This window comes from Pyrgilauda ruficollis, unplaced genomic scaffold, assembly GCF_017590135.1.
Source record: "Pyrgilauda ruficollis isolate IOZ18807 unplaced genomic scaffold, ASM1759013v1 scaffold572, whole genome shotgun sequence".
NCBI lineage: Eukaryota > Metazoa > Chordata > Aves > Passeriformes > Passeridae > Pyrgilauda > Pyrgilauda ruficollis.
In genome coordinates this window covers 4,077-30,518 of record NW_024527400.1, presented here as the reverse complement: position 1 = coordinate 30,518, position 26,442 = coordinate 4,077, and the positions used below count along the sequence as shown (strand labels likewise).

Here is a 26,442-nt window from a genome sequence, read left to right as displayed (position 1 = left end):
GGGGGTCCCCTGGATCTGGGGTGCCCCGGGGACACTCTGGGGGTGCTCTGGGGATGCTCTGGGGGTGCCCCGGGGGTCCCCCTGTATCTGTGGTGCCCCAGGGACACTTTGGGGGTGCCCCGGGTGTCCCCCTGGCTCTGGGGTTCCCCAGGGACACTCTGGGGGTGCTCTGGGTGTCCCCCTGTATCCATGGTACCCCGGACACTCTGGGGGGGTGCTCTGGGTGTCCCCCTGTATCCGTGGTGCCCCAGGAACACTCTGGGGGTGCTCTGGGGGTGCTCTGGGAGTCCCCCCGTATCCGTGGTGCCCCGGGAACCCTCCAGGGATGTTCTGGGTGTCCCCCTGTATCCGTGGTGCCCCAGGGACACTCTGGCGGTGCCCTGGGTGTCCCCTGTATCTGGGGCGCTGTGGGGACACTCTGGGGGTGCTCTGGGGGTGCTCTGGGTGTCCCCCCGTATCCATGGTGCCTCGGGCACACTCGGGGGGTGCTCTGGGTGTCCCCCTGGCTCTGTGGTGCCTCGGGCACACTCGGGGGTGCTCTGGGGGTGCTCTGGGTGTCCCCCTGTATCCGTGGTGCCCCGGGAACCCTCCAGGGATGTTCTGGGTGTCCCCCTGTATCCGTGGTGCCCCAGGGACACTCGGGGGGTGCTCTGGGTGTCCCCCTGGCTCTGTGGTGCCTCGGGCACACTCGGGAGGTGCTCTGGGGGTGCTCTGGGGGTGCTCTGGGTGTCCCCCCGTATCCGTGGTGCCCCGGGCACACTCGGGGGGTGCTGACCCCGTCCCCCCCCAGCACATGCTGGCCATCGGCAGCCTGGACCACTCGTACATCGTGCGGCTGCTGGGGATCTGCCCGGGCCCGCAGCTGCAGCTGGTGACGCAGCTGCTGCCGCTGGGCTCGCTGCTCGACTACGTGCGCAAGAACTGCGGCGCCATCAGCCCGCAGCTGCTGCTCAACTGGTGCGTGCAGGTGGCCAAGGTCAGTGCCCGCCGTGCCCGGGGTCCCGAGCGGCCTGAAAAACGAGGGGTCACACGGGGTGGTGGGCTTGGGGGGATCCTGAATGTTCCTGTGTCCTAAAAAACGAGGGGTCACACGGGGTGGTGGGCTTGGGGGATCCTGAGCATTCCTGCCATCCTAAAAACTGGGGGTGAAGGGTTTGGGGGGGATCCTGAGCGTTCGTGTGTCCTAAAAAATGAGGGGTCACACGGGGTGGTGGGCTTGGGGGGATCCTGAACGTTCCTGTGTCCTAAAAACCGAGGGGTCACACGGGGTGGTGGGCGTGGGGGGATCCTGAGCATTCCTGCCATCCTCAAAACTGGGGGTGAAGGGTTTGGGGGGATCCGGAGCATTCCTGCCATCCTAAAAACTGAGGGTGAAGGGTTTGGGGGCATCCTGAGCGTTCTTGTGTCCTAAAAAACGAGAGGTCACAAGGGGTGATGGCTTTGGGGGGGATCCTGAGCATTCTTGTGTCCTAAAAACTGAGGGATCACATGGGGTGAAGGCTTTGGGGGGATCCTGAGTGTTCCTGCCATCCTAAAAACCGAGGGGTCACACGGGGTGATGGGCTTTGGGGGGATCCTGAGCGTTTCTTCAGTCCTAAAATCTGAGGGTGAAGGGTTTGGGGTGGTTCCTGTGCATTCCTGCACCTTCCTGCATCCTAAAAACCGAGGGGTCACACGGGATGAAGGACTTGGTGGGGTCCTGAGCATTCCTGATGTCCTAAAAACTGAGGGTGAAGGGTTTGGGGGGCTTCTGTGCGTTCCTGACATCCTAAAAACCAAGAAGGTGAAGGGTTGGGAGTGGTTCCTGAATCTTCCTGATGTGCTAAAAACCGAGGGGTCACACGGGGTGATGAGTTTGGGGGGGATCCTGTGCATTCCTGAATCCTAAAAATGAAGAGGGTGAAGGATCTAGGGGCACATTCCTTCAGTCCTAAAAACTGAGGGTGAAGGGTTTGGGGGGATCCTGAGCGTTCCTGTATCCTAAAAACTGAGGGGTCACACGGGGTGAAGGGTTTGGGGGGCTCCTACACGTTCCTTTGTCCTAAAAACTGAGGGTGAAGGGTTTGGGATGGTTCCTGTCCATTCCTTTGGTCCTAAAAATTGAGAGTCAGACACGTTGAAGGATTTGCAATTTTAGGATGCGTGTTCCTGCATCCTAAAAACTGAGGGGTGAAGGGTCTGGGGTGGTTCCTGCTGATTCCTCCATCCTAAAAACCGAGGGGTCACACGGGGTGAAGGGTTATATTATTGATTATATATATGTATAATGTATTAAATACATTTCATAAATAAAAATGATATTAAAAATTAAGGTTTCTCCCCGTTTTCAGGGGATGTACTGCCTGGAGGAGCACCGCATGGTGCACAGGAACCTGGCTGTTATATTAAATATTACACAATATATAACCAATATTACATAGATATGATAAATACGTTAAATCAATAAATCAATAAATAAAAATAGATTAAAAATTAAACTTTATTCCCATTTTCAGGGGATGTACTGCCTGGAGGAGCACCGCATGGTGCACAGGAACCTGGCTGTTATATTTTATATTACACAATATAGAATCAATATTACTTACATATAATAAATATATTAAATCTATTAAATAAATAAATAAAAATTATATTAAAAATCATCTTTATTCCCGTTTTCAGGGGATGTACTACCTGGAGGAGCACCGCATGGTGCACAGGAACCTGGCTGCCCGGAACGTGCTGCTCAAGTCGCCCAGCCAGGCGCAGGTGGCCGATTTCGGCATCGCCGACCTGCTCTACCCCGACGACAAGAAATACTTCTACAACGAGGTCAAGGTGGGCTGGGACCCCCCAACGGCACCGGTGGGACCCCCAAGGGACATCGGTGTCACCCCCCAATGGCACCGGTGGGACCCCCAAGGGACATCGGTGTGACCCCCAAGGGGCACCGGTGTCACCCCCCAATGGCACCGGTGGGACCCCCAAATGGCATCGGTGTGACATCCAATGGCAACGGTGTCACCCCAAACAGCACTGGTGTCACACCAAGTGGCACCCCAATGGCATCGGTGTCACCCCCCGATGGCACCGGTGGGAGCCCCAAATGGTATTGGTGTGACATCCAATGGCACCGGTGTCACCCCAAAGGGCATCGGTGTCACCCACTCTGGGACATCCCCACTGGCATCGGTGGGACACCCCCAATGGCATCAGTGTCACCTCAAATGGCACCCAAATGGCATTGGTGGCACACCCAATGGGATTGGTGTCACCCCCAAAGGGCATCAGTGCCACCCACTCTGAGACACCCCCAATGCCATCAATGTCACCCCCAATGCCATCAATGTCACCCCAATGCCATCAGTGTCACCCCCAATGCCATCAATGTCACCCCAATGCCATCAATGTCACCCCAATGCCATCAGTGTCACCCCCAATGCCATCAATGTCACCCCAATGCCATCAATGTCACCCCAATGCCATCAGTGTCACCCCCAATGCCATCGGTGTCACCCCAATGCCATCAATGTCACCCCCAATGCCATCAATGTCACCCCAATGCCATCGGTGTCACCCCAATGCCATCAATGTCACCCCAAATGCCATCAATGTCAAGTGCCACCAGGGTGTCCCCAAGGCTGTCCCCAGGGCTGTCACCAGAGTATCACCACAGTGCCACCAGCGTGCCACCAGGGCTGCCACAGGGCTGTCACAAGGGCTGTCCCCAGGGCTGTCTCCAGGGTGTCACCACAGTGCCACCAGCGTGCCACCAGGGCTGCCACAGGGCTGCCACCAGAGTGTCCCCAAGGCTGTCCTCAGGGTTGCCACAGGGTGTCACCACGGTGCCACCAGGGTGCCACCAGGGTGTCACCAGAGCTACCACCAGAGTGGCACCAGGACTGTCCCCAGGGTGTCACCACGGTGTCACCAGGGTGCCACCAGGGTGTCACCAGAGTGGCACCAGGGCTGTCCCCAGGGTGTCACCAGGGCTGCCACCAGGCTGTCACCAGGGCTGGGCAGGGTCCTGCTGCTGTCCCCAGAGTTTTCACCAGGGTGTCCCCAGGGCTGGGCAGGGTCTCCAGAGCTGTCCCCAGAGTTGTCCCCAGGGTTGTCACCAGAGTTGTCACCAGGGTGGGTCGGGTCCTGCTGCTGTCCCCAGCCCTGGACAGGTCTTGCTCCTGTCCCCGTCCCCAGGCTGTGTCCTGGCCGTGTCCCCACCCATGACCCTGTCCCCACCCCGCGGCCGTGTCCCCTCCCCCGTGTCCCCCCTGACGGTGTCGCTGTCCCCAGGCTGGATGATCGATGAGAACATCCGCCCCACCTTCAAGGAGCTGGCCAACGAGTTCACGCGCATGGCCCGCGACCCGCCGCGCTACCTGGTCATCAAGGTGAGCCCCCAGTCACCCCCAATGCCATCCTGTCACCCCAATGCCATCCTGTCACCCCCTTTCCCGCAGACGCCCATCAAGTGGATGGCCCTGGAGAGCATTCACTTCGGCAAGTACACGCACCAGAGCGACGTCTGGAGCTACGGTGAGCCACCGCTGTCCCCAGTGTCCCCAGTGTCACCGCTGTCCCCAGTGTCACCAGTGTCACCGCTGTCCCCGCTGTCCCCAGTGTCACCGCTGTTCCCAGTGTCACCAGTGTCCCCGCTGTCCCCGCTGTCCCTGCTGTCCCCACTGTCCTGTGCTATCTCCCAGCGTCCCCCTGGTGTCCCCTGATGGACTCACCAGGTGTCCCTGATGTCCCCCATGTCCACTGCTTTCCCCTGCTGTCCCCGGTGTCCCCCGTGTCCCCGTGGCTCACAAGCTGTCCCCCGCTGTCCCTGCTGCCCCCGTGGCTCACGGCTGTCCCCGGTGTCCCCAGAGGTGACGCTGTGGGAGGTGATGACCCGTACACCGCGATCTGCCTGGCCAGGCTGTCCCCCGTGTCCCTGGTGTCCCCGGTGTTCCTGTGGCTCACTGGCTGTCCCTGCTGTCCCCGCTGTCCCTCTGGTGTCCCCAGGGGTGACACTGCGGGAGATGATGAGCCCCATGCCGGGATCCACCTGGCCGGGCTGTCCCCGGTGTCATTGCTGTTCCCACTGTCCCCGCTGTCCCCATGGCTCACGGCTGTCCCCGCTGTCCCCGGTGTCCCCGGTGTCCCCACCGTCCCCGGTGTCCCGTGGCTCATGGCTGTCCCCCGTGTCCCCGGTGTCCCCTCTGTCCCCACTGTCCCTGCTGTCCCCGGTGTCCCGTGGCTCACAGGTGTCCCCGGTGTCCCCAGGGGTGACGCTGTGGGAGATGATGACGTTCGGGGCCGAGCCGTGAACCGGGATCTGCCTGGCCGGGCTGTCCCCCGTGTCCCCGCTGTCCCCTCTGTCCCTGCTGTCCCCGCTGTCCCCCGTGTCCCCCGTGTCCCCGCTGTCCCTGTCCCGGGTCAGATTTGGGGTCCCGGGGCGGGTTTGGGGTGTCCCCCCCCGACCCCCGTCTCTGTCCCCAGCCCGGGGGGTCCTGGGGTGGGTTTGGGGTCCCCGGTGAGGTTTGGGAGGGGGGGTTCTGTCCCGGGTCAGGTTTGGGGTCCCGGGTCAGGTTTGGGGTCCCGGGGCGGGTTTGGGGTGTCCCCCCCTGACCCCCGCTGTCCCCAGGGTGGGGGGGTCCCTGTCTGGGTTCCTGGGTTTGGGGTCCGGGTCAGGTTTGGGGTGCCCCCCCCTGACTCCCCCGTCCCTGTCCCCAGCCCGGGGGGTCGCGGCCGGCGCGGCGGGGCCGCCAGGGCTCTCTGGGCCGGACGGTGTCCGAGTGCTCCGAGGGTCGCGGCACCGCCTCGGAGCTGGAGCTGGGGGGCGAGGGGGGGTCCCTGGCGGGCAGCCTGTGCCGCAGCCTGCGCTCGCGGGGGGACAGCGCCTACCTGTCCCAGCGGGAGAGCCTGCCCCCCGCGCCCCCCGCCTCCCAGGGCAGCGAGGAGGACCCCAACGGCTACGTCACCCCCAACTGCGCCCTCCGCGGTGAGGGGGGGCTCTGGGGGGGGGCCGTGGGGGTCCTTGGGGGGTCCCATCCCGCAGGGTTTGGGGTCTCCTGTGCCTCTGGGAGGGGGGTCCATCCCCATTTTTGGGGGGTCCCACCCTCATTTTTTGGGTTTTTTGGGCTCATTTTGGGGACGCTCCTTTATGATTTGGGGCCGGGCTGACCCCGGGTGAAGCCCCCCACCCCGGGGGTCCTGCGGGCCGGTTCTGAGGGGGGGTCCCTGACCGGTGTGTGACCCCTCAGACCCCGCGGGGGGCTCGGTACCGACCGCCGAGGAGGAAGAGGAGGAGGAAGAGTACGAATACATGAACCGGCGACCCCCGGGGGTCTCCCCCCAACCCCGCCCGGCCTCGCTGGAAGAACTGGGCTACGAATACATGGAGGTGACCCCCGAGCCGGGGGGACCCCCCCAAAACCGCGGCGGGGGGGCGGGGGGGCTCACCGGGGGCGAGGAAGACGAGGATGAGGACGAAGATTACGAATACATGAACAAACAGCCGCGGCTCAGCCGCTCGCTCCTGGGGGGGCACCGCGGCTACACCCCCATGGGAGACCCCCCCGCGACCCCCGAGGAGGAGCAGGGCTACGAGGAGATGGAGGCGGTGCTGCGGCCGCCCCAAGCCCACCCCCAAATCCCCCCCGCGACCCCCATGAAGCCCCTGCGGAGCCTGGAAGCCTCGGACTGCGCCTTCGACAACCCCGACTATTGGCACAGCCGCCTCTTCGCCAAAAGCGACCCCCAGAGGACTTAAAGGACCCCCGGGACCCCCCCCCGGACCTCCCCAATTTGGGGGGGGGTCGCGCTGAAGATGAAGGATTCACCCCCCCGCCCAAAGGAGGGGTTGCTGTGGGGTTTTTTTGGGGGGTCTCAGCTCTCTGCACCTCCTTTTTTTTTTTTTTGGGGAGGGGGGTGAGGTTGAGCATGCCCAGGTGGGGAGGGAGACCCCCGGGAGACCCCCGGGAGACCCCTCCCATTATTTCCTTCCTCCCCCCCCCCGCAATCACTGAAGGTGCTCCCCAAATCCCTGGGGGGATCCCTGGGGGGTTTTGGGGTCCCTGAGGGCTTTTGGGGTCCCTTGAGCCCCCCCCCGGGCTGCCTGGGGGGCACCAGAGGGGATTTCTGAAGGACCCCAGACTCATTTTCAGGGTTCCCCATTGAGTGAAGGTTTGGGGTGTCCCCCCTCCCCCGGGATCCGCCCCGCGGGTTGGGGAGCGCTGCTTGGGGCTGGGGGCGGTGAGGGGGGAGCGGGCTGGGCCCCCCGTGTCCCGGTGTGACCCCCCCCGGTACGCGGGACCCACCCGGTCCCGGCGGGGCCCGGCCCCGCGCGGCCGCCGCTGCCCGCACGTGGTACCGCGCCCCACGTGCACCGGCGGCGCGGGGGGAGCGGGGCCGGGCCTGCCGCCCCCCGGGGCTCCAGACCCCGCCGGTGCCGCTTTTGTTCATGTGTGACCCCCCCCTCCCTCTCCGGTACCGGTTAGGGGGGGCTGAACACCGGCGACTGGACGGGAGCCCCAGGTGGGGGGCCTGGATGGGAACGGGGGCTGGAAATGAGGGGTCCGGTTCTGGGAAGGGGGTCCCGAACCGGGCAGGGGGTCCTATACCGGGAGCGGGAGCCTGTCCCCGGAATGGGGCTCCGGTTCTGGGATCAGGGTCCTGTCCCGGGAACGGGGGTCCTGTCCCGGGAACTGGATCCTGTCCCGGGAATAGGGTCCGGTTCTGGGAATGGGGTCCCGAACCGGTCCGGGGGTCCTGTCCCGGGAAGGGGGTCCCGAACCGGTCTGGGGGTTCCGTCCCAGGAACGGGGGTCCTGTCCCGGTAACGGGGTCCGGCTCTGGGAATGGGGGTCCTGCCCCGGGAATGGAATCCAGCCCCGGGAATGGGGACCCGAACCGGTCTGGGAGTCCCATCCCGGGAACGGGATCCAGCCCGGGAACGGGGGTCCCGTCCCGGTAACGGGGGTCCCGTCCCGGTCAGGATGGGGGTCCCGTCCCGGGAACGGGGCTCCAGCCGCTGCCCCCACCCCGGCAGGCTCTGCCCCCCTCCCCTCCTTCCCCGGTTTTTTTTTAAGCCCTTTCCCCGCCGTTCCCGGTGTCCCGGCTCCGGGAGCCGCCCGGACCGGTTCCGCGGGGCTCCCCGGTGTCCCACCCCGCTTCCTGCTGACTGCAGGGCTTCTTTTGAAGCGCCGGTGTCCCGGGAGGCGGCCGGGAGCGGGGATTCCCTTCGGGAAGGGAGGGAGGTCTCCTGGGCAGACTGGAAGTTTGGCCGCCTCCCTTCCCGGGGGGAAAGGCAGCTCCACGCAGGTTGGGAAGAGCAAACACACCAAAAAAACCGGCAAAAAAACCTTCCAGCTGTTGGTTTTTAGGGATTAAAAGTGCCTTAACTCCCTAAAAAACATCGGGAAGAGAGAGGGATTCCAGGGATGTTCCTGTTCCTCTGATCCCTTGGAATGCTCCGAGGGCTTTTCCCCTTTATCTGGTTTTTTTTTGGGTTTTTTTTTTGGGCCGTTTGTTTTGTTCCCCCTCCGTGTCCCGCCGGCTCTTATCGGCAGTGTTATCCTTGCTTTGAAATATTCCCAACTTTCCCATGGAAAAGCGGTGGCATGTGAAGTCCCTGCACAGGTGACAGTGCCGCAGCACTCCCGAGGATTCCTTGGAATTCTGAGCACCGTGGGACAAAGGGGGGAATGTTTTGGGGTCCCATTCCAGGATCCCAGAATGTTTTGGGATCTCAGTCCAGGATCCTAGAATATTTTAGGAATCCCATTCCAAGATCCCAAAATATTTTGGCATCCTGTTCCAGGATCCCAGAATATTTTAGGATTCCATTCCAGGATCCCAGAATATTTTGGGATCCCAGCCCAGGATCCCAGAATTGTTTTGGGATCCCAGAATATTTTGGGATCCCATTCCCTAACCCATTCCAGGATCCCAGAATATTTTAGGATTCCATTCCAGGATCCCAGAATATTTTAAGAATCCCATTCCAGGATCTCATTCCAGGATCCCAGAATATTTTGGGATCAGCGCTGTGGAGGAAGCTCTGGGGACACTTCTTTCCCACAGGCACGAGGCAGGCTGGAATTCCCGATGGATATTTTTTGGGAGTGGAGCATTCCCCAAACTTCTTGGGGCGTTCCCTGTGCCAGCACACGGATTCCTTGGAAAACAGGGACTCGTGGAGTGCCCTTTGATGTCTCCCAGTCATTCCCAAACCTGTTCCAGGAGCTCTGACTTCTCCCAGAAGGAATTTGGCAGCGTGGCACTCCCTCTTCCCAAAAAAATCCCCAAATAAAACAGGATTTGTGCCTTCCCCGGGCGTGGAACCTCAGGAATACAATTTGAGGTGTGGGATTTGGGGCTGTGTGTCCGTGAAATGGATGAAAACCTGGTGAAATGTTGTTTTTTTGGGAATTTCAGGGGTGCTGAGGGCCGTGGTGGAGGCGGCGGCTCCCGGCGCGTCCGTGCTGTGCCTGTGCGAGAAGGGCGATGCCATGATCATGGAAGAGACAGGGAAAATCTTCAAGAAGGAAAAGGAAATGAAGAAAGGTGAGGGCTTATCCTTCCTGGGAATGAGGAATTCTTGTTGTTCTTCCTTGATTTTAAACCAAATCCTCCTCCCTGCTGCGCCTCAGTTTCCATTATTCCAATCATTCCATTGGGATTACGTGGGAGGGTGACTCTGGAGGGTTTGGGACACTGGGATTTGTCACCAAATTCCCATCCTGAGGGTGCAGGAAGGAGGTTTAAGTGGGATATTGGGAAGAAATTCTTTACCTGAGAGGTGCTGGAATGGAATTCCCATCCCTGCACAGTGACCCAGGCCAGCCTGGGGTAGGGGAGGGTGTCCCAGGAGGGTGGAATGGAGCTTTAAAGTCCCCAAATCCCAGAGCTGGAGGTGCTGGAAGGAGGTTCAGGTGGATTGTTGGGAAGAAAGAGGCACTGGAATGGAGTTCTCATCCCTGCAAACATCCCAGACCTGGCTGGAGCAGCCTGGGGTAGGGGAAGGTGTCCCAGGAGGGTGGAATGGAGCTTTAAAGTCCCCAAATCCCAGAGTTGGAGGTGCTGGAAGGAGGTTCAGGTGGGATATTGGGAAGAAAGAGGCACTGGAATGGAGTTCTCATCCCTGCAAACATCCCAGGCCTGGCTGGAGCAGCCTGGGGTGGGGAAAGTGTCCCAGGAGGGTGGAATGGAGCTTTAAAATCATCCCAGTCCCGAAGCTGGAGGTGCTGGAAGTTGATTTAGATGGAATGTTGGGAAGAAATAGGCACTGGAAGGGAATTCCCATCCCTGCAACATCCCAGGCCTGGTTGGAGCAGCCTGGGATGGGGCAGGTGTCCCAGGAGGGTGGCACAGAGCTTTAAGGTCACCCCAAATCCCAAATCCATGATTTTTTTCCTGTTCCCATCCCCAGGAATCGCCTTCCCCACGAGTATATCCGTAAATAACTGTGTGTGTCACTTCTCCCCGCTCAAGAGCGACCAGGATTACATCCTCAAGGACGGGGACTTGGTCAAAATGTGAGTGCCTGAATCCCATTCCACAGGAATCCCCTCTCCCTTCCCAAAATCCCAAAATTATCCACGGTGGCAGAACCTGTCAGACCACCCATTCCCGCCCCGCATTTTTGCCACGGCGTTAATTCCTTGTTAATTAAAGCCTAATAACCAGCCTGGAGGGGCTCCTGGGGCAGCATTCCATGTGCTGGAGCCTCTGGGATCCAGCTGGAATTCCTGGAATTCCCGTTTTCCCCTCTGTTGCAGCGACCTGGGCGTGCACGTGGACGGCTTCATCGCCAACGTGGCGCACACCTTCGTGCTCGGCGCCTCCAAGGTGGGTTTGTCATCGGGGGGTGTCTGCTGGGAGTGGGGCGGCCTCGGGGTGCCAGGGGCACCACCCTGGAGCCTTGGGTCTGAGGGGCACCACCCTGGAGTGTCACATTCTGAGGTGGCACCAACCTGCAGCCCCTGGGTCTGAGGTGGCACCGCCCTGGAGTGTCAGGATCCGAGATGGCAGCACCCTGGAACCTCTGGATCCAAGGTGGCACCAATCCTGAGCCTCTGGATCCAAGGTGGCACCGCCCTGGAGTGTCAGGATCCGAGATGGCAGCACCCTGGAACCTCTGGATCCAAGGTGGCACCAATCCTGAGCCTCTGGATCCAAGGTGGCAGTGCCCTGGGGTGTCAGGATCTGAGGTGGCACCACCATGGAGCCTCTGGAACCATGGTGCCAGTGCTCTGGAGTGTCAGGATCCCAGGTGGCACCACCCTGAGGTGTCAGGATCTGAGTGGGCACCACCCTGGAGTTGCTGGATCTGAGGTGGCACCACCCTGGAGCTTTTAGATCTGAGGGGGCACCACCTTGGAGTGGCTGGATCTGAGGTGGCACCGCCCTGAGGTGTCAGGATCTGAGGTGGCACCACCATGGAGCCTCTGGAACCATGGTGCCAGTGATCTGGAGTGTCAGGATCCCAAGTGGCACCACCCTGTAGCCTCTGGATATGAGGTGGCATCACCCTGGGGTTGCTGGATCTGAGGTGGCACCACCCTGTAGCCTCAGGATCTGAGGTGGCACCACCCTGCCGCCCCTTGATCCAAGGTGACACCAATCCTCAGCCTCTGGATCCCAGGTGGCACCATCCCAAAATCTCTGGATCCCAGGTGGCACCATCCCAAAATCTCTGGATCCCAGGTGGCAGCACCCAGATCCTTGGCCAGGCAGTCCCTGCTTCCCCTTTTTCCTGCTGGCCTCTGGATCCCAGGTGGCACCATCCCAAAATCTCTGGATCCCAGGTGGCACCATCCCAAAATCTCTGGATCCCAGGTGGCAGCACCCAGATCCTTGGCCAGGCAGTCCCTGCTTCCCACTTTTCCTGCTGGAATTCCCAGGACGAACATTCCCAATCCTTGTTTCCCCTTTTTCCTGCTGGAATTCCCAGGATGAGCATTCCCAATCCCCACCCCAAAACCAATCCTGGTTTCCCCTTTTTCCTGCTAGAATTCCGCAGGATGAACATTCCCAATCCCTACCCCAAAACCATTCCCTGCTTCCCAAAACCAATCTCTGCTTCCCACTTTTCCTCCTGGAATTCCCAGGATGAACATTCTCCACCCCAAAACCAATCTCTGCTTCCAACTTTTCCCCTGGAATTTGGCCAGTCTGATACCTTGGAAATTCCTGCTGTGAATTCCTCCGGTTATCCCATCCTCTGGGAATAAATCCTGAGAAAAAACTGGCTTGGGAATAGTTTTGCTCCAGTGGTTTTTGGGGGGAAAGCCCAAAATTCCTCATTGGAATTTTGCTGGACTCTTCCCAATCCATATTTTTGATTTCACAGCGATGCCTGGACTGGGAATCCTCTGGAATTCTTTTGGGTGTGGTTGATCAGGGACTTTTCCACCTCCCAGCCAGATTCCAGGGATTGGAACAAATTCCAAAACACTGAATCTTCACCCCCCAAACCCTCAGAAATCCCAAATTTTGGGTGTTTTTCCCAGGAAAATCCCGTGTCTGGCCGCAAAGCCGACGTCATCAAGGCAGCTCACCTGTGTGCCGAGGCCGCCCTGCGCCTGGTGAAACCCGGGAATCAGGTGGGGATTTTGGGAATTCTGGGAACCAGGTGGGGATTTGGGAATTTTGGGAATCAGCACAGGGATTCTGGGAATCAGCACAGGGATTTTGGGGCCTAACCTGTGGGATTTTGTGGGGGATTTGGGAGCAGCTGTATGGAAAAATGTTTTTTTTCCATTTTTTTGGAGGTGTTGGTAGGAAAAGCTGTGGGGTTTCTCCCAAAATATTTGGGATTTAAGGAAAGCTCGTGCTTGGGGTGGGGATTTTTGTCCATGAAATGTTTTTTGTGTTTTTTTCCCAGAACACACAAGTGACAGAGGCCTGGAATAAAATCGCACACGCGTTCCACTGCACACCCATTGAAGGTGAGGGGAAAAGGGAGAAAGGAATTGCAGGGAAAAGGGATAAAAGGGAAAAAGGAATTCCAGAGATAAGGGATAAAAGGGAAAAAGGAATTCCAGAGATAAGGGAATTTCAGGGAAATGGGGATTCCAGGGAAAGGGGTTTCAGGGAAAAGGGATCCCAGGGAAAAGAGATAAAAGGGAAAAAGGAATTCCAGGGAAAAAGGAATTCCAGGTAAAGGGGATCACAGGGATCATGGGATAAAGGGAATTTCAGGGGAAAAAGGAACACAGGGAAAATGGATCACAGGGAATCATGAGGGGGGGAAAGGGATCACAGGAGGAAAGGGATCCTGGAGAAAAGGGATCTGAGGGAAAAGGGAATTCCAGGTAAAAAAGGATCCTGGAGAAAAGGGATCATGGGGAACAGGGATTCCAGGGAAAAAAGGATCCCAAGGAAAAGGGATAATGGGGGAAAAAACACAGGGAAAAAAGGATTATGGGGAAGAGGGATTCCAAGAAAAAGGGGATTCCAGGGAAAAGGGATCCCAGGATGGCTGGGAAGGCTCTGGGGTTGCTGGATTGGGATCCTGGAGCCCATCCTGATCCTTTTTTCCACCCCATGGGCTCTCCCTGTTGCTGAAATCCCTGTTACTGGTTAAATTCCCTGGAATTCCGGGAATTCCCGCTGCCTCCAGAGTGGGTTGGGAATGTTGGGAATGCAGGGGGCTCTTTCAGGATGGGGCTGGGAGTGAGGGGTGGGAAAAGGGGGGATCCCCCCAAAACCCCTCTGGATCCACCCACGGTCAGGGGTGGGAATTCTGCCTGGGCTTGGCACTGAGGGGAGAGGCATCAGAGCTCCCAGTACAGACCAGTCCATCCCAGTACAGACCAGTACAGCCCACTAGTGTGCATGCCCGGGGCTCCCAGTAGAACCCAGTCCATCCCAGTACAGACCAGTCCAGCCCAGTACAGACCAGTCCAGCCCACTGGTGTGCAGTGCCTGGAGCTCGCAGTCCATCCCAGTATCTCCAGACTGTGCCAGTCCATCCCAGTCTGTCCCAGTCCATTTCAGTCCATCCCAGTAACCCCAGTCTGTGCCAGTCCATCCCATTAACCCCAGTCCGTCCCGGTCCCTCCCAGTCTGTCCCAGTCTGTGTGAGTCTGTCCCAGTAATCCCAGTCCCTCTCCGTCCCGGTCCCTCCCAGTCCGTCCCAGTCTGTGCGAGTCTATCCCATTAACCCCAGTCCATCCCAGTAATCCCAGTCCCTACGAGTCCATCCCTCTCCATCCCAGTCCCTCCCAGTCCCTCCCAGTCCATCCCTCTCCATCCCAGTCCATCCCTCTCCCTCCCAGTCCCTCCCAGTCCCTCCCAGTCCATCCCTCTCCGTTCCAGTCCATCCCAGTCCCTCCCAGTCCCTCCCAGTCCGTCCCAGTGACGCGGTGTCCCGCAGGGATGTTGTCGCACCAGCTGAAGCAGCACGTGATCGACGGGGAGAAAACCATCATCCAGAACCCCTCGGACCAGCAGAAGTGAGCGGGGCAAAAACGGGGTCAGGGGCAGAAATGGGGGTTTGGGGGGCAAAAATGGGGGGTCGGGGCAAAAATGGGGGGATCAGGGGATTAACCCCAGTCCGTCGGGAAAAAAATTGGGGTCAGGGGAAAAAAAATGGGAGGTCAGGTTAAAAAATGGGGGGTCAGGGTGGGAAATTGAGGGGTAAGGTGAGAAATAGGGGGGTCAGGGTGAGAAGTGGGGGGTCAGGGGCAAAAATTGGGGGGAAAATTGAGGGGTTGAGGTGAGAAATGAGATCGGGTAAGAAATGGGGTCGGGGGAAAATGGGATCAGGGTGAGAAATTGGGGGTTAAGGTGAGAAATGGTGGGGGTCAGGTGATAAATGGGGTCAGGGGAAAATGGGGGCTCAGGGACAAAAATTGGGGGGTTAGGGGGGAAATGGAGAGCTTGGGGTGAGAAATTGGGGATTAAGGTGAGAAATGGGGCTGGGGTGAGAAATGTGGTCAGGGGCAAAAATTGAGATCAGGGCGAAATGTGGGGGGGGGGGGAAAAAGGGGGGGGGTTGGGGGGGAAATGGAGAGCTTGGGGTGAGAAATTGGGGGTTAAGGTGAGAAATGGGGCTGGGGTCAGAAATGGGGTCAGGGGCAAAAATTGAGATCAGGGAGAAATGTGGGGGGAGTCGGGGAAAAATGGGATCAGGGCAAAAATGGGAGTCAGGGGCAAGAATTGGGGGTTAGGGGGAAAATGAGGGGGTCAGGGTAAGAAATGGGGTTGGGGTAAGAAATGGGGAGTTATGAGAAAAATGGGATCAGGAGGAAAAATGATGGGCCAGGACGAGAAACTGGAGCTCTCAAACATTCCAGGAATGTTTTGAGTTTCCAGGAATGCTCTGGCTCTCCTGGAAGGTTTTGGCTTTCCTGGAAGTTTCCCTGGAAAGTTCTGGATTCCCAGGAATGCTTTTGGGCTTCCTGGAAGCTTTTCCCTGCAGAATTCCCAGATTTTCCTGCCTCCCCAACCCCTTTTCCCCCAGGAAGGACCACGAAAAAGCCGAATTCGAGGTGCACGAAGTCTACGCCGTCGACGTCCTCGTCAGCAGTGGCGAGGGGAAGGTCAGCCCGTCCATCCCCGACAAATCCCCGGAATTCCCGGCCTGGATGGCTCCAGGAGCTCTCCAGATCCCGGGAATTCCCTGGGAATGTTTTGCAGGCCAAGGACGCGGGGCAGAGAACCACGATTTACAAGCGGGACCCCTCCAAGCAGTACGGGCTGAAGATGAAAACCTCGCGCGCCTTCTTCAGCGAGGTGGAGCGGCGCTTCGACACCATGCCCTTCACCCTGCGGTAATCCCGGGAATTCTGGGGCTGGGAATCCACCTGGGACACCTGCATGGGGCTGGGACCCCACCTGGGGTACCTGCATGGGGCTGGGATCCCACCTGGGGTACCTCCATGGGGCTGGGATTCCAGGGATTTGAGGTTTCCTCAGTGAGGTTGCAGCAGTGCTTCGACACCATGCCCTTCACCCTGCGGTAATCCCGGGAATTCTGGGGCTGGGAATCCACCTGGGACACCTGCATGGGGCTGGGACCCCACCTGGGGTACCTGCATGGGGCTGGGATCCCACCTGGGGTACCTCCATGGGGCTGGGATTCCAGGGATTTGAGGTTTCCTCAGCGAGGTGGAGCGGCACTTCGACAGCATGCCCTTCACCCTGTGGTAATCCCGGGAATTCTGGGGCTGGGATCCCACCTGGAGTACCTGGATGGGGCTGGGATCCCACCTGGGGTACCTGGATGGGGCTGGGATTCCAGGGATTTGAGGTTTCCTCAGTGAGGTTGCAGCAGTGCTTCGACACCATGCCCTTCACCCTGCGGTAATCCCGGGAATTCTGGGGCTGGGAATCCACCTGGGACACCTGCATGGGGCTGGGATCCCACCTGGAGTACCTGGATGGGGCTGGGATCCCACCTGGGATACCTGCATGGGGCTGGGATTCCAGGGATTTGAGGTTTCCTCAGTGAGGTGGAGCGGCACTTCGACACCATGCCCTTCACCCTGTGGTAATCCTGGGAATTCTGGGGCTGGGATCCCACCTGGGGTACCTGGATAGGGCTGGGATTCCAGGGATTTGAGGTTTCCTCAGCGAGGTTGGAGCAGTGCTTCAACACCGTGCCCTTCACCCTGCGGTAATCCCGGGAATTCTGGGGCTGGGATGGGGCTGGGATCCCACCTGGAGTACCTGGATGGGGCTGGAATTTCAGGGATTTCAGCCTTTCCTGGATAGGTGTGAGCTCAGGTGTGCCCAGCTGTGCTTCCAGGTGCACTCAGGTGCTTCCAGGTGTGTTCAGATGCTCTCAGGTGTGCATTCAGGTGCTCCAGGTATGCTCAGATGTGATCTGAGGTGTGCCCAGGTGTGATTCCAGGTACACTCAGGTGCTCCCAGGTGTGCTCAGGTGTAATCTCAGATACACCCAGGTGTGCACTCAGATGCTCCCAGGTGTGCTCAGGTGTGATTCCAGGTACACTCAGGTGCTCCCAGGTGTGATCTCAGATGTGCCCAGGTGTGATGCCAGGTGCACTCAGGTGCTCTCAGGTGTGATGCCAGGTGTTCTCAGGTGTGCTCAGGTGCTCCTGATTCCAGGTACACTCAGGTGCTCCCAGGTGTGATCTCACCCAGGTGTGCTCAGGTGTGATCCCAGCTGTACTCAGGTGCTCCCAGGTGTGATCTCAGGTGTGCCCAGCTGCACTCAGGTGTTCTCAGGTGTGCTCAGGTGCTCCCAGGTGTGTTCAGGTGTGATCCCAGCTGCACTCAGGTGCTCCCAGGTGTGCTCAGGTGTGATCCCAGGTGCACTCAGGTGTGATCTCAGCTGCACTCAGGTGTGATCTCAGGTGTGCCCAGGTGTGATGCCAGCTGCTCTCAGGTGCTCCCAGGTGTGCCCAGGTGTGCTCAGGTGCGCTGTCCCCTCAGGGCGCTGGAGGATGAGAAGAAGGCGCGCATGGGCGTGGTGGAGTGCGCCAAGCACGAGCTGCTGCAGCCCTTCAACGTCCTCTACGAGAAGGAAGGTGAGACCTGGGGGGACACCTGGGGGGACAGGGGACACCTGGGGAGATGGGTGGGGACATCTGGGGGACAGGGGACACCTGGGGGGACAGGTGGGGACATCTGGGGGACAGGTGAGGATGGATCCAGGTGAGTTTGGAGCTGCAGAGCCACTCACAGCAGGGATTGCAGGTCCTGGCAGGTGTAAGGAGCAGGGATTGAAGGTCTTGTCAGGGCTGTAGCTCATGGTTTGTCCCCCCAGGTCCTGGCAGGGCTGTAGCTCAGGTTAACCCCTCTGTCCCCAGTTGCTCAGGGTCTTGGCAGGGCTGTAGTTCAGTGTCATTCTCAGGTCCTGGCAGGGCTGTAGCTCAGATTTACCCCCCGGGTCCTGGCAGGGCTGTAGCTCACTGTCAGTCCCAGATCCTGGTAGGGCTGTAGCTCAGTGTCGGTCCCAGGTCCTGGCAGGGCTGTAGCTCAGGTTAACCCCTCTGTCCCCAGTTGCTCAGGGTCTTGGCAGGGCTGTAGTTCAGTGTCATCCTCAGGTCCTGGCAGGGCTGTAGCTCAGGTTAACCCCTCTGTCCCCAGTTGCTCAGGGTCTTGGCAGGGCTGTAGTTCAGTGTCATCCTCAGGTCCTGGCAGGGCTGTAGCTCAGGTTAACCCCTCTGTCCCCAGTTGCTCAGGGTCTTGGCAGGGCTGTAGTTCAGTGTCATCCTCAGGTCCTGGCAGGGCTGTAGCTCAGGTTAACCCCTCTGTCCCCAGTTGCTCAGGGTCTTGGCAGGGCTGTAGTTCAGTGTCATCCTCAGGTCCTGGCAGGGCTGTAGCTCAGGTTAACCCCTCTGTCCCCAGTTGCTCAGGGTCTTGGCAGGGCTGTAGTTCAGTGTCATCCTCAGGTCCTGGCAGGGCTGTAGCTCAGGTTAACCCCTCTGTCCCCAGTTGCTCAGGGTCTTGGCAGGGCTGTAGTTCAGTGTCATCCTCAGGTCCTGGCAGGGCTGTAGCTCAGGTTAACCCCTCTGTCCCCAGTTGCTCAGGGTCTTGGCAGGGCTGTAGTTCAGTGTCATCCTCAGGTCCTGGCAGGGCTGTAGCTCAGGGTCAGCCCCAGGTCCCGGCAGGGCTGTAGCTCAGGGTTAACCCCCAGGTCCTGGCAGGGCTATAGCTCGGGGTCCCTGCAGGTCCTGGCAGGGCTGTAGCTGGGGTTAACCCCTCTGTGCCCGCAGGGGAGTTCGTGGCCCAGTTCAAGTTCACGGTGCTGCTGATGCCCAACGGCCCCATGAGGATCACGAGCGGCCCCTTCGAGCCCGAGCTCTACAAATCCGACCTGGAGGTGCAGGACGGGGAGCTCAAGGTTAGTTCATCATTAATACCAATCATTAATAATGCTAATATGCAAATTAGGTATCTATAGAAACATAACATCTACTTCCATATTAAATACTAAAAAAAATATATATCTGTTTAGTAGTTTTAATTATTCAATTATTTAGTAGTTTTGATTAATTTAATTAATTATATTGCTTTTTAATAGTTATATTTACTTGGAAAATAGAAAATATGTCTGTAATAGTTATTGGTATTAATAGATTAATTGTTAATCAATCAGAAATTATATATATAAAGAAATAAAATTAGATTTTGTATGTAAAAAATATAAAATAACATCAAATATGTATAAATAAAACATATCAGAAATATAAAATCTCTAATAAATGTATACACTTATAAATATATAGAGATATAAAAATAACATTAATCATATAGTCTAAATAGCAGACTGTATTAATTAAATTATATATTTTTATGAATATATGTAAATATAGATTATATATAGTCTAATTAATACGTATAGAAGCAATACATTTATATCTACATATAACTTGTTAATTAATATATGGCAGAGTAAAATAGTAACAGTTTCATATTGATAACCAGAATAATAACGGAAATATTGATAATTAAAATATGAACAATTGAAGTATTGTAATTGAAATATTTACTATTGAATATTTACGAATTGAAAGATTAATAAATGAGTTTTTTTAATTAACTAATAAATTAAGGATTTATTTAATAATACATTTATTATTCCTGAATTCTTACTTATTACTAATTTATGAATAATTATTAACTTATAAAGGAATTAATTTAAATTAATAAATAAAATATTTATAATTAATAAGGCAGCACCTCCCCAGAGTCACCTGTCCTTGGACGGGAGATGAAGGAAAGGGAACCAAACCCCCCAAAATGACCCAAATTCCCCAAATTTATTATTATCCCAAAAAACCACCGGGATCACTTCCCACCTCCTCACCCTTCCCTCCATTCCAGGCCCTTCTACAAAGCTCTGCCAGCCGGAAGACCCAGAAAAAGAAGAAAAAGAAGGTAAAATCAGTCACTTTAATTCAGAATTTCGGGGTGTTTCCAGGAGAAAAACCCTGAAAAATCCCTGGATTTGTCCCCACAGGCTTCCAAAAACGCTGAAAACGCCACCACGGGGGAGACGGCGGAGGAGAACGAGGCTGGCGACTGAGAGCCCTTGGAGTTCTCAAATCGCCCCTTTTTCCCCCCAAAAAAAAAAACCCCAGAAAAAACAAAATTCCATCCGGAAACGAAAGAATCTGGCACCGGTGTTGGTCCAGGCAGTCTGGAATTCCCACAGAATCCAACAGCTCCCGTTGACTTTGCCAAGGAGGGAGGAATCTCTCGGTCACTTCAGACTTCCAAACGAATAAAAAAAGAATAAAAACACCCCAGAAAGAGCAGCAAAAAAAACCCCAAATTTTAATAAAAATTAGGAGTGAAAGTCGCTATTAAATCCTTAATATTCCCCGTGTTTTGGAGAGGTGAATCTGTGAAATTCAGGGGGAGGGAGCTGCTGATTCTTTCCTCCTCCTCCTCCTCCTGCTGCCTTTTTTTATTTTTTTAATTTTATCCCTTTGGAAATTTTCACAAAAAACCCCAAAAACCAAGTGATTCCACCCAGAAAAGTGCCCTGTGCGAGCAATCCTGGATTTTATCTTTTCCCTCTTGGGATTGTACTTTAAGAATTGGGAAAAATCCCCAAATTTTAAGTTCCCCCTACCCACCCACCCACCAGGAGCCTTTTCTGCCTCTGCCTTGATTTATGGGATTTCAAAAAAATCGCTATTTTTTAACACAAACTGGTTTTTAAAATGATCCAAACCTTCGGGAAGCCGCCGACATTCCGGCCTTGCGGAGCTGAATTCCCTAAAAACCCGGGTTTGGGTGTTTTTTATCCTTCTCAATATCCCCGGGAGCACATTCCACCTTTTCCCCTTGAGCCGGAGGATAATTTTTTTTCACTTTTTCCCTCAGGATTTGCTAATTTTGGGGGGGAAAAAGAAAAAATCCCACCAGAATTCCTCAGGGGAGAAGCGAGGGAAGCGCTGATCCGGGATAGGCCCGAGCCTAGGGGTATCGCTCTTTTATAGTCAATTTTTTACAAAAAAACCACATAAAAACGAGAAAAAAAAGCCGATTAAACGCCGTCAGTTGAATGTTTGAGGTTTTTTTTTTTCTTTGCCGGTACCCCTGGTTCTTTTTTTCCCTCATGTTTTTGGGAATTCTGATTCCCGCCTTACCCAACATTCCCGGGCGTTCTCGCAGGCCGCGGTGCTTCCTCGTCGAAATCCGAGTTTTCCACCCCAAAAACAACAAAAACTCCACACGTGCAAATGTTACCAAAGTCAAATAAAAGAGAATAAACGATGCGATATTGGATTTTATTCCGGGTTTCTTTCCGTCTTTGGGGATTGGGGATTGTGGGGCGGAGCCTGCCGAGGCCTGGGCAGGTTTGGTGTTGGAAATGGGGTTTTTGAGGGAAAAATGTTCATTTTTGAGGGAAAATGTTCATTTTCTGAGGGGAAAATGATAATTTTTATAGGGAAAATGCTGATTTTTGAGGTAAAAATGCTGATTTTTGAGGGGAAAATGTTCATTTTTGAGGAGAAAATGCTCATTTTTGAGGGAAGACTGATTTGTGAGGGGAAAAAAGTTCGTATTTAAGGGAAAAACATTTCTGAGGGGAAAATGTTCATTTTTGAGGGAAAATGTTCATTTTTTGAGGGGAAAATGATAATTTTTATAGGGAAAATGCTGATTTTTGAGGTAAAAATGTTCATTTTTGAGGGGAAAATGCTCATTTTTGAGGGAAGGCTGATTTCTGAGGGGGAAAATGTTCGTATTTAAGGGAAAAACATTTCTGAGGGGAAAATGTTCATTTTTCAAGGAAAAACACTCATTTCTGAGGGAAAAATGTTCATTTTTGAGGGAAAATGTTCATTTTTTGAGGGGAAAATGATAATTTTTATAGGGAAAATGCTGATTTTTGAGGAGAAAATGCTCATTTTTGAGGGAAGGCTGATTTCTGAGGGGGAAAATGTTCGTATTTAAGGGAAAAACATTTCTGAGGGAAAAATGTTCATTTTTGAGGGAAAAGCACCCATTTTTGGGAGAAAAGTGCTCATTTTTGAGGAGAAAATACTAATTTTTGACGGGAAAATGCTCATTTTTGTGGGAAAAAAGGCTCCACTTTTAAGGGAAAAACCCTCATTTTAAGGAAAATCCCCTCATTTTAATGGCAAAAAACCTGATTTTGAGGGGACAACTCCCCCACTTCACTTTGAGGAGAAAAAACTGATTTTGAGGAAAAACCCCCTTATTTTGAAGGGAAAGATTCTACATTTTGAGGTAGAAATATCCCTCATTTTAAGGGAAAAACCTCTTTCTGACAAAAATCCTTATTTTGAGGGGAGAAAAATTTTGAGGGAAAAACTCCCAAGTTTTGAGGGGAAAACCCCTCGTTTTGAGGGAAAATAAATTTTGGGGGGAAAAAACTCATTTTGAGGTAAAAATCCTCTATTTTGCAGGAGTAAAAATCTCACTCTGTGGGGGAAAAAAACCTCTTTTTAAGGGAAAAATCGTAATTTTAGGCTTTTAAAGCAGTGTTCCGCCTGGAGACGGGAGCCAAAAGCTCTTTCAATCCACAGCAGGGATTTAAAAACCGCCGAGACTCGCGGGAGGTTTATTTAATTTTCTATTTGTTATCTTTTATGCTACAATATAAAAATATTTTATATTTTTACTGGAAAGTCTCCAGAGGGGCTTAGGAATGCAACAAAATTACCGTTAAAGCCTTGGATAAGTGGAAATTGCCGGGAAAAAAATTTGTATCTGGTGTTTTTATTCCCAATAAATTGGAGGTGGGGAGGGACCGAACCCCGCGGCGGCGCAAAATGGCGGCCGGCCGCCGGACTACAACTCCCATGATGCTCTAGCAGCGAGGAACTACACTTCCCGTCGTGCCTCGTGCAGAGGTAGGCGTGGCCTGAACGCTTCCCTATAAATAGGCCCCACCGGACGGCGCGCGCCCCTCTCGGCCGCCGCCATCTTGGTGTCTTCATCGGCCGCCGCCTCCATCCGCCGCCATCCGCCTCCATCCGCCGCCCCCCGCCCGCCGGGACTGAGCGGGGCTCCGCAGAACCGCCATGAGGGCCAAGGTGAGCGGCGGGGGTGGCCGATGGCGCCTCAGTAGGGGCCGGGCCTGGATGGAGGAGGAGTGGGGGGAGCTGCGGCCTGGACGAGCCCCGGGGGCGGGTGAGGGGAACCGGGCAACGGGAGAGGGTCGCGGTGTACGGTTGGGGGCGTCCCTGAGGGTGTCTTTGCTGGGAGGAATGTGGGGGGAAACTGGGAGAACTGGGAGAGAGAAGCTGGGGTAGGACTGGGGGGAACTGGAGGCACCGGGGGAGCTGAACCAGTGTGGGACTGGAGCAGGGAGAGAGAAACCAGTGTGGGACTGGGAAACTGAGAGCTAAACCAGTGTGGGACTGGGAAACTGAGAGCTAAACCAGTCTGGGACTGGGGCAGTGGAAACTGAACCAGTCAGGGACTGGGAAAGAGAAACCAGTGTGTTACTGGGAGAGAGAAACCAGTGTGGGACTGGGGGCACTAAGAGGACCAAACTGGTGTGGGACTGGGGACACTGAGAGAAATAAACCAGTACAGGACTGGGAGCACTGGGAAAAGTGACCCAGTAAAACTGAGAGCTAAACCAGTCTGGGACTGGGAAACTGAGAGCTAAACCAGTCTGGGACTGGGAAACTGAGAGCTAAACCAGTCTGGGACTGGGAAACTGAGAGCTAAACCAGTGTGGGACTGGGAGCACTAAGAGGACCAAACTGGTGTGGGACTGGGGACACTGAGAGAAATAAACCAGTACAGGACTGGGAGCACTGGGAAAAGTGACCCAGTACGGGACTGGGGGCACTGGGAGAGCCAAACCAGTGGGACTGGGGACATTGAGGGGAATAAACCAGTATGGGACTGGTGGGGACTGGGAGGGACAGAACAGTGTGGGACTGGGAACACTGGGGGATACCGGGGGGCACTGGGAGCACTCGGGGGTATTGGGGGGCACTGGGAGCACTGGGGGCACTGGGAGCACAGTTTGCACTGGGAGTACTGGTTAAACTGGGAGCACTGGTGGGTACTGGGGGTCCCTGGGGGTTACTGGTTACACTGGTGGGCACTGGTGGGCACTGGGATCGCTGGGAGACCTGGCGGGCACTGGTTACACTGGTGGGCACTGGGAGCACTGGTTAAACTGGGAGCACTGGTGGGTACTGGGGGTCCCTGGGGGTTACTGGTTACACTGGTGGGCACTGGTTAAACTGGGAGCACTGCTGGCACTGGTGGGTACTGGGAGTCCCTGGGGGTTACTGGTTACACTGGTGGGCAACGGTGGGTACTGGGATCGCTGGGAGAGCTGGGTGGGCACTGGTTACACCGGTGGGCACTGGGGGACACTGGTTACACTGGGGGGCACTGGTTACACTGGTGGCACTGGGATCGCTGGGGGCACTGGGGTCCCGTGGGTACTGGTTACACTGGTGGGCACTGGTGGCACTGGTTACACCGGTGGGCACTGGTTACACTGGTGGGCACTGGTGGGTACTGGGAGGCACTGGTTACACCGGTGGCACTGGTTACACTGGTGGGTACTGGGGGGCACTGGTTACACTGGGGGGCACTGGTTACACTGGTGGCACTGGGATCGCTGGGGGCACTGGGGTCACCGGTGGGCACTGGGAGGCGCTGGTTTCACTGGTCTCACTGGTCTCACCCTCACCCCGTCCCTCTCTCTCCCCGCAGTGGCGCAAGAAGCGAATGCGCAGGTACGTGAGAGCCCCGGGCCGGCCCCGCCGCACCGGAGGGCTCCCGGTGCCCCTCCCGGTGCCCCTCCCGGTGCCCTCCCGCCCCGGTGCCCTCCCGGTGCCCCGGGCCGGCCCCGGGGGTGACGCGGCCGCCGCTCTGTCCCCAGGCTGAAGCGCAAGAGGAGGAAGATGAGGCAGAGGTCCAAGTAACCGCCCCCAGCGGGACACGCCCCGGTGACCGCCGGTGACCCCGGGGCTGGCCCGGTGCCGCGGGGGGTCCCGCCGGGCCGGGCCCGTTCTTTGCTTTGCGGCGGCCGCCGTGCCGTGAATAAAAGTTGGTTGTTGCTTACACGGTGTGGGCGCTCTGCCGGTTACCGGGGAGGGGGTTCTGGGGGCGGGGGGAGTCGCGGTAACGGGGGAACGGGGTGGAGGTCCCGCCGGTAACGGGGCTGGGGATCCCCGGTAACGGGGCTGGGGGGATCTGCCACGAACAGGAGACGGTCAGAACCGCGGGTTCTCTTTGGTGGGGCCGGGGAGCGGTACCGGGAATCCTCCGGTAACGGAGCAGGTGGGTGGGACCGGGGGGAAGAATTTTCCGGTAACGGGGCCAGCGCGGTGGTTCCTCCGGTAACGGGAAGCGTGGGCGGGAGCGGGGTGAGGAATCCCCGGTAACCGTGAGCATGGACTGGGCTCATTCCGAGCCCACCGGGACCAGGAAGTTCCGGTATCTCCGACGCGAACCCAGCGCGACGGCGGCTCGCTCCGATGACGTTACGGTGACGCATTTCCTGCGCGCCGGGCCGCGCGGGTCCTTCCGGGCCGCCCCGGAAGCGGCGCCGAGCGGGTCCCGCCCGCCGCCGGCACCGGCCGCGCGTTGGTGGCGCCGGAGGCCCCGCGGGGAGGCCGCGAGCCGGTGAGTACCGGGCCGGGGGAGGCCGCGCTCCGCCAGGCCCCGCCGGGGGCGGTGCGGCTCCGTGCCCGTCACGGGGAGCGGGGAGCGGCCGCGGGGGAAGCGCCGGGGATCCGCGCCGGGGTCGCTCCCGTCCCTCTCTCCCCGCCCGGTGCCCCGCGGTCGGTGTTTTCTCCTCCGCACCGTTACCGGAATCTGTCCCGGTGCCCCGGCGTGACCGTTTCTGCCCTTCTCACCGGTACCGGGGCCGCTCCCGGTCCCTCTCTCGGTGCCCGGGCTGGGTGAATCCTCTCTTCCCCCGTCCCGGGGTCCCTCCCGGTTCTTCCTTCACCGCCCTCCTCCTCCGCTGCTGGCAGCGCTCCCGGTCCCTCGCTCGGTGTCCCGGGGTGGGTGCAGACCCTGACCCGGCAGTACCGGGGTCCCTCCCTCCCTGTCTCCCGGTGTCCCGGGGTGGGAGTGAGTCCCCCCATTCCCAGTCCCTCCCGCTGTCCCTCCCTCTCCGTCCCTCCCTCTCCCTGTCCCTCCCTCTTCCAGTGACCCCTCCAGGTGCCCCAGGGTGGAGTGAGTCCCCCCATTCCCAGTCCTTCCCTCCCTCCCTCCCTCCTCCGGTGACCCGTCCCGGTGCCCTGGGGTGGGTGTTGACCCTCTCCCCATCAGTACCGGGGTCACTCCCAGTCCCTCCCTCCTCCGGTGACCCCTCTGGGTGCCCTGGGGTGGGAGTGAGTCCCCCATTCCCTGTCCCTCCGTCCCTCTCTCCTGGTACAACGGGGTGGGACTGCCCCCATTCCCAGCGCCCCTCCCTCCCCCTGTCCCTCCCTGCTCCAGCGACCCCTCCGGGTGGCCCAGGGTGGGAGTGAGTCCCCCCATTCCCTCTCCCTCCCTCCCTCCCTCCCTCCCTCCTGCTGTCCCTCCCTCCCCA

At 57.0% G+C, this 26,442-nt stretch overlaps 4 protein-coding genes and 1 long non-coding RNA gene across 5 annotated transcripts in view; all 5 read left to right on the top strand.

The window, feature by feature from the left end:
- The first annotated feature begins 769 nt into the window (after positions 1-769).
- LOC121361493 (receptor tyrosine-protein kinase erbB-3-like) lies at positions 770-5,297 on the top strand. Its single transcript, XM_041482240.1, has 4 exons — positions 770-976; positions 2,662-2,817; positions 4,440-4,515; positions 5,248-5,297. Exons 1-4 carry the CDS (start codon positions 794-796, stop codon positions 5,289-5,291), a joined length of 459 nt encoding a protein of 152 aa, XP_041338174.1. The 5' UTR covers positions 770-793; the 3' UTR covers positions 5,292-5,297.
- Positions 5,298-5,619: 322 nt separating this feature from the next.
- On the top strand, positions 5,620-7,174 carry LOC121361491 (receptor tyrosine-protein kinase erbB-3-like). Its single transcript, XM_041482238.1, has 2 exons — positions 5,620-5,965; positions 6,228-7,174. The coding sequence occupies exon 2, from the start codon at positions 6,290-6,292 to the stop codon at positions 6,734-6,736; it is 447 nt and encodes a 148-aa protein (XP_041338172.1). The 5' UTR covers positions 5,620-5,965; positions 6,228-6,289; the 3' UTR covers positions 6,737-7,174.
- Positions 7,175-9,376: 2,202 nt separating this feature from the next.
- On the top strand, positions 9,377-21,175 carry PA2G4 (proliferation-associated 2G4). The gene is made up of 12 exons (XM_041482239.1): positions 9,377-9,530; positions 10,396-10,501; positions 10,745-10,814; positions 12,479-12,571; positions 12,853-12,916; positions 14,347-14,425; positions 15,436-15,514; positions 15,612-15,745; positions 17,373-17,467; positions 18,659-18,786; positions 19,770-19,823; positions 19,906-21,175. Exons 1-12 carry the CDS (start codon positions 9,476-9,478, stop codon positions 19,969-19,971), a joined length of 1,023 nt encoding a protein of 340 aa, XP_041338173.1. The 5' UTR covers positions 9,377-9,475; the 3' UTR covers positions 19,972-21,175.
- A 1,642-nt stretch (positions 21,176-22,817) lies between these two features.
- LOC121361490 lies at positions 22,818-24,962 on the top strand. Its single transcript, XR_005956343.1, has 3 exons — positions 22,818-22,960; positions 24,612-24,634; positions 24,781-24,962. It is a non-coding gene; the product is annotated as an uncharacterized LOC121361490 (long non-coding RNA).
- Positions 24,963-25,293: 331 nt separating this feature from the next.
- Positions 25,294-26,442, top strand: part of LOC121361494 — a gene marked incomplete at its 3' end in the record, with an annotated part of 5,086 nt that continues 3,937 nt past the window's right edge. Inside the window, exon 1 of the mRNA XM_041482242.1 lies at positions 25,294-25,389. Coding sequence (XP_041338176.1) covers positions 25,294-25,389 — 96 coding nt within the window. The remainder of the gene's footprint in view (positions 25,390-26,442) is intronic.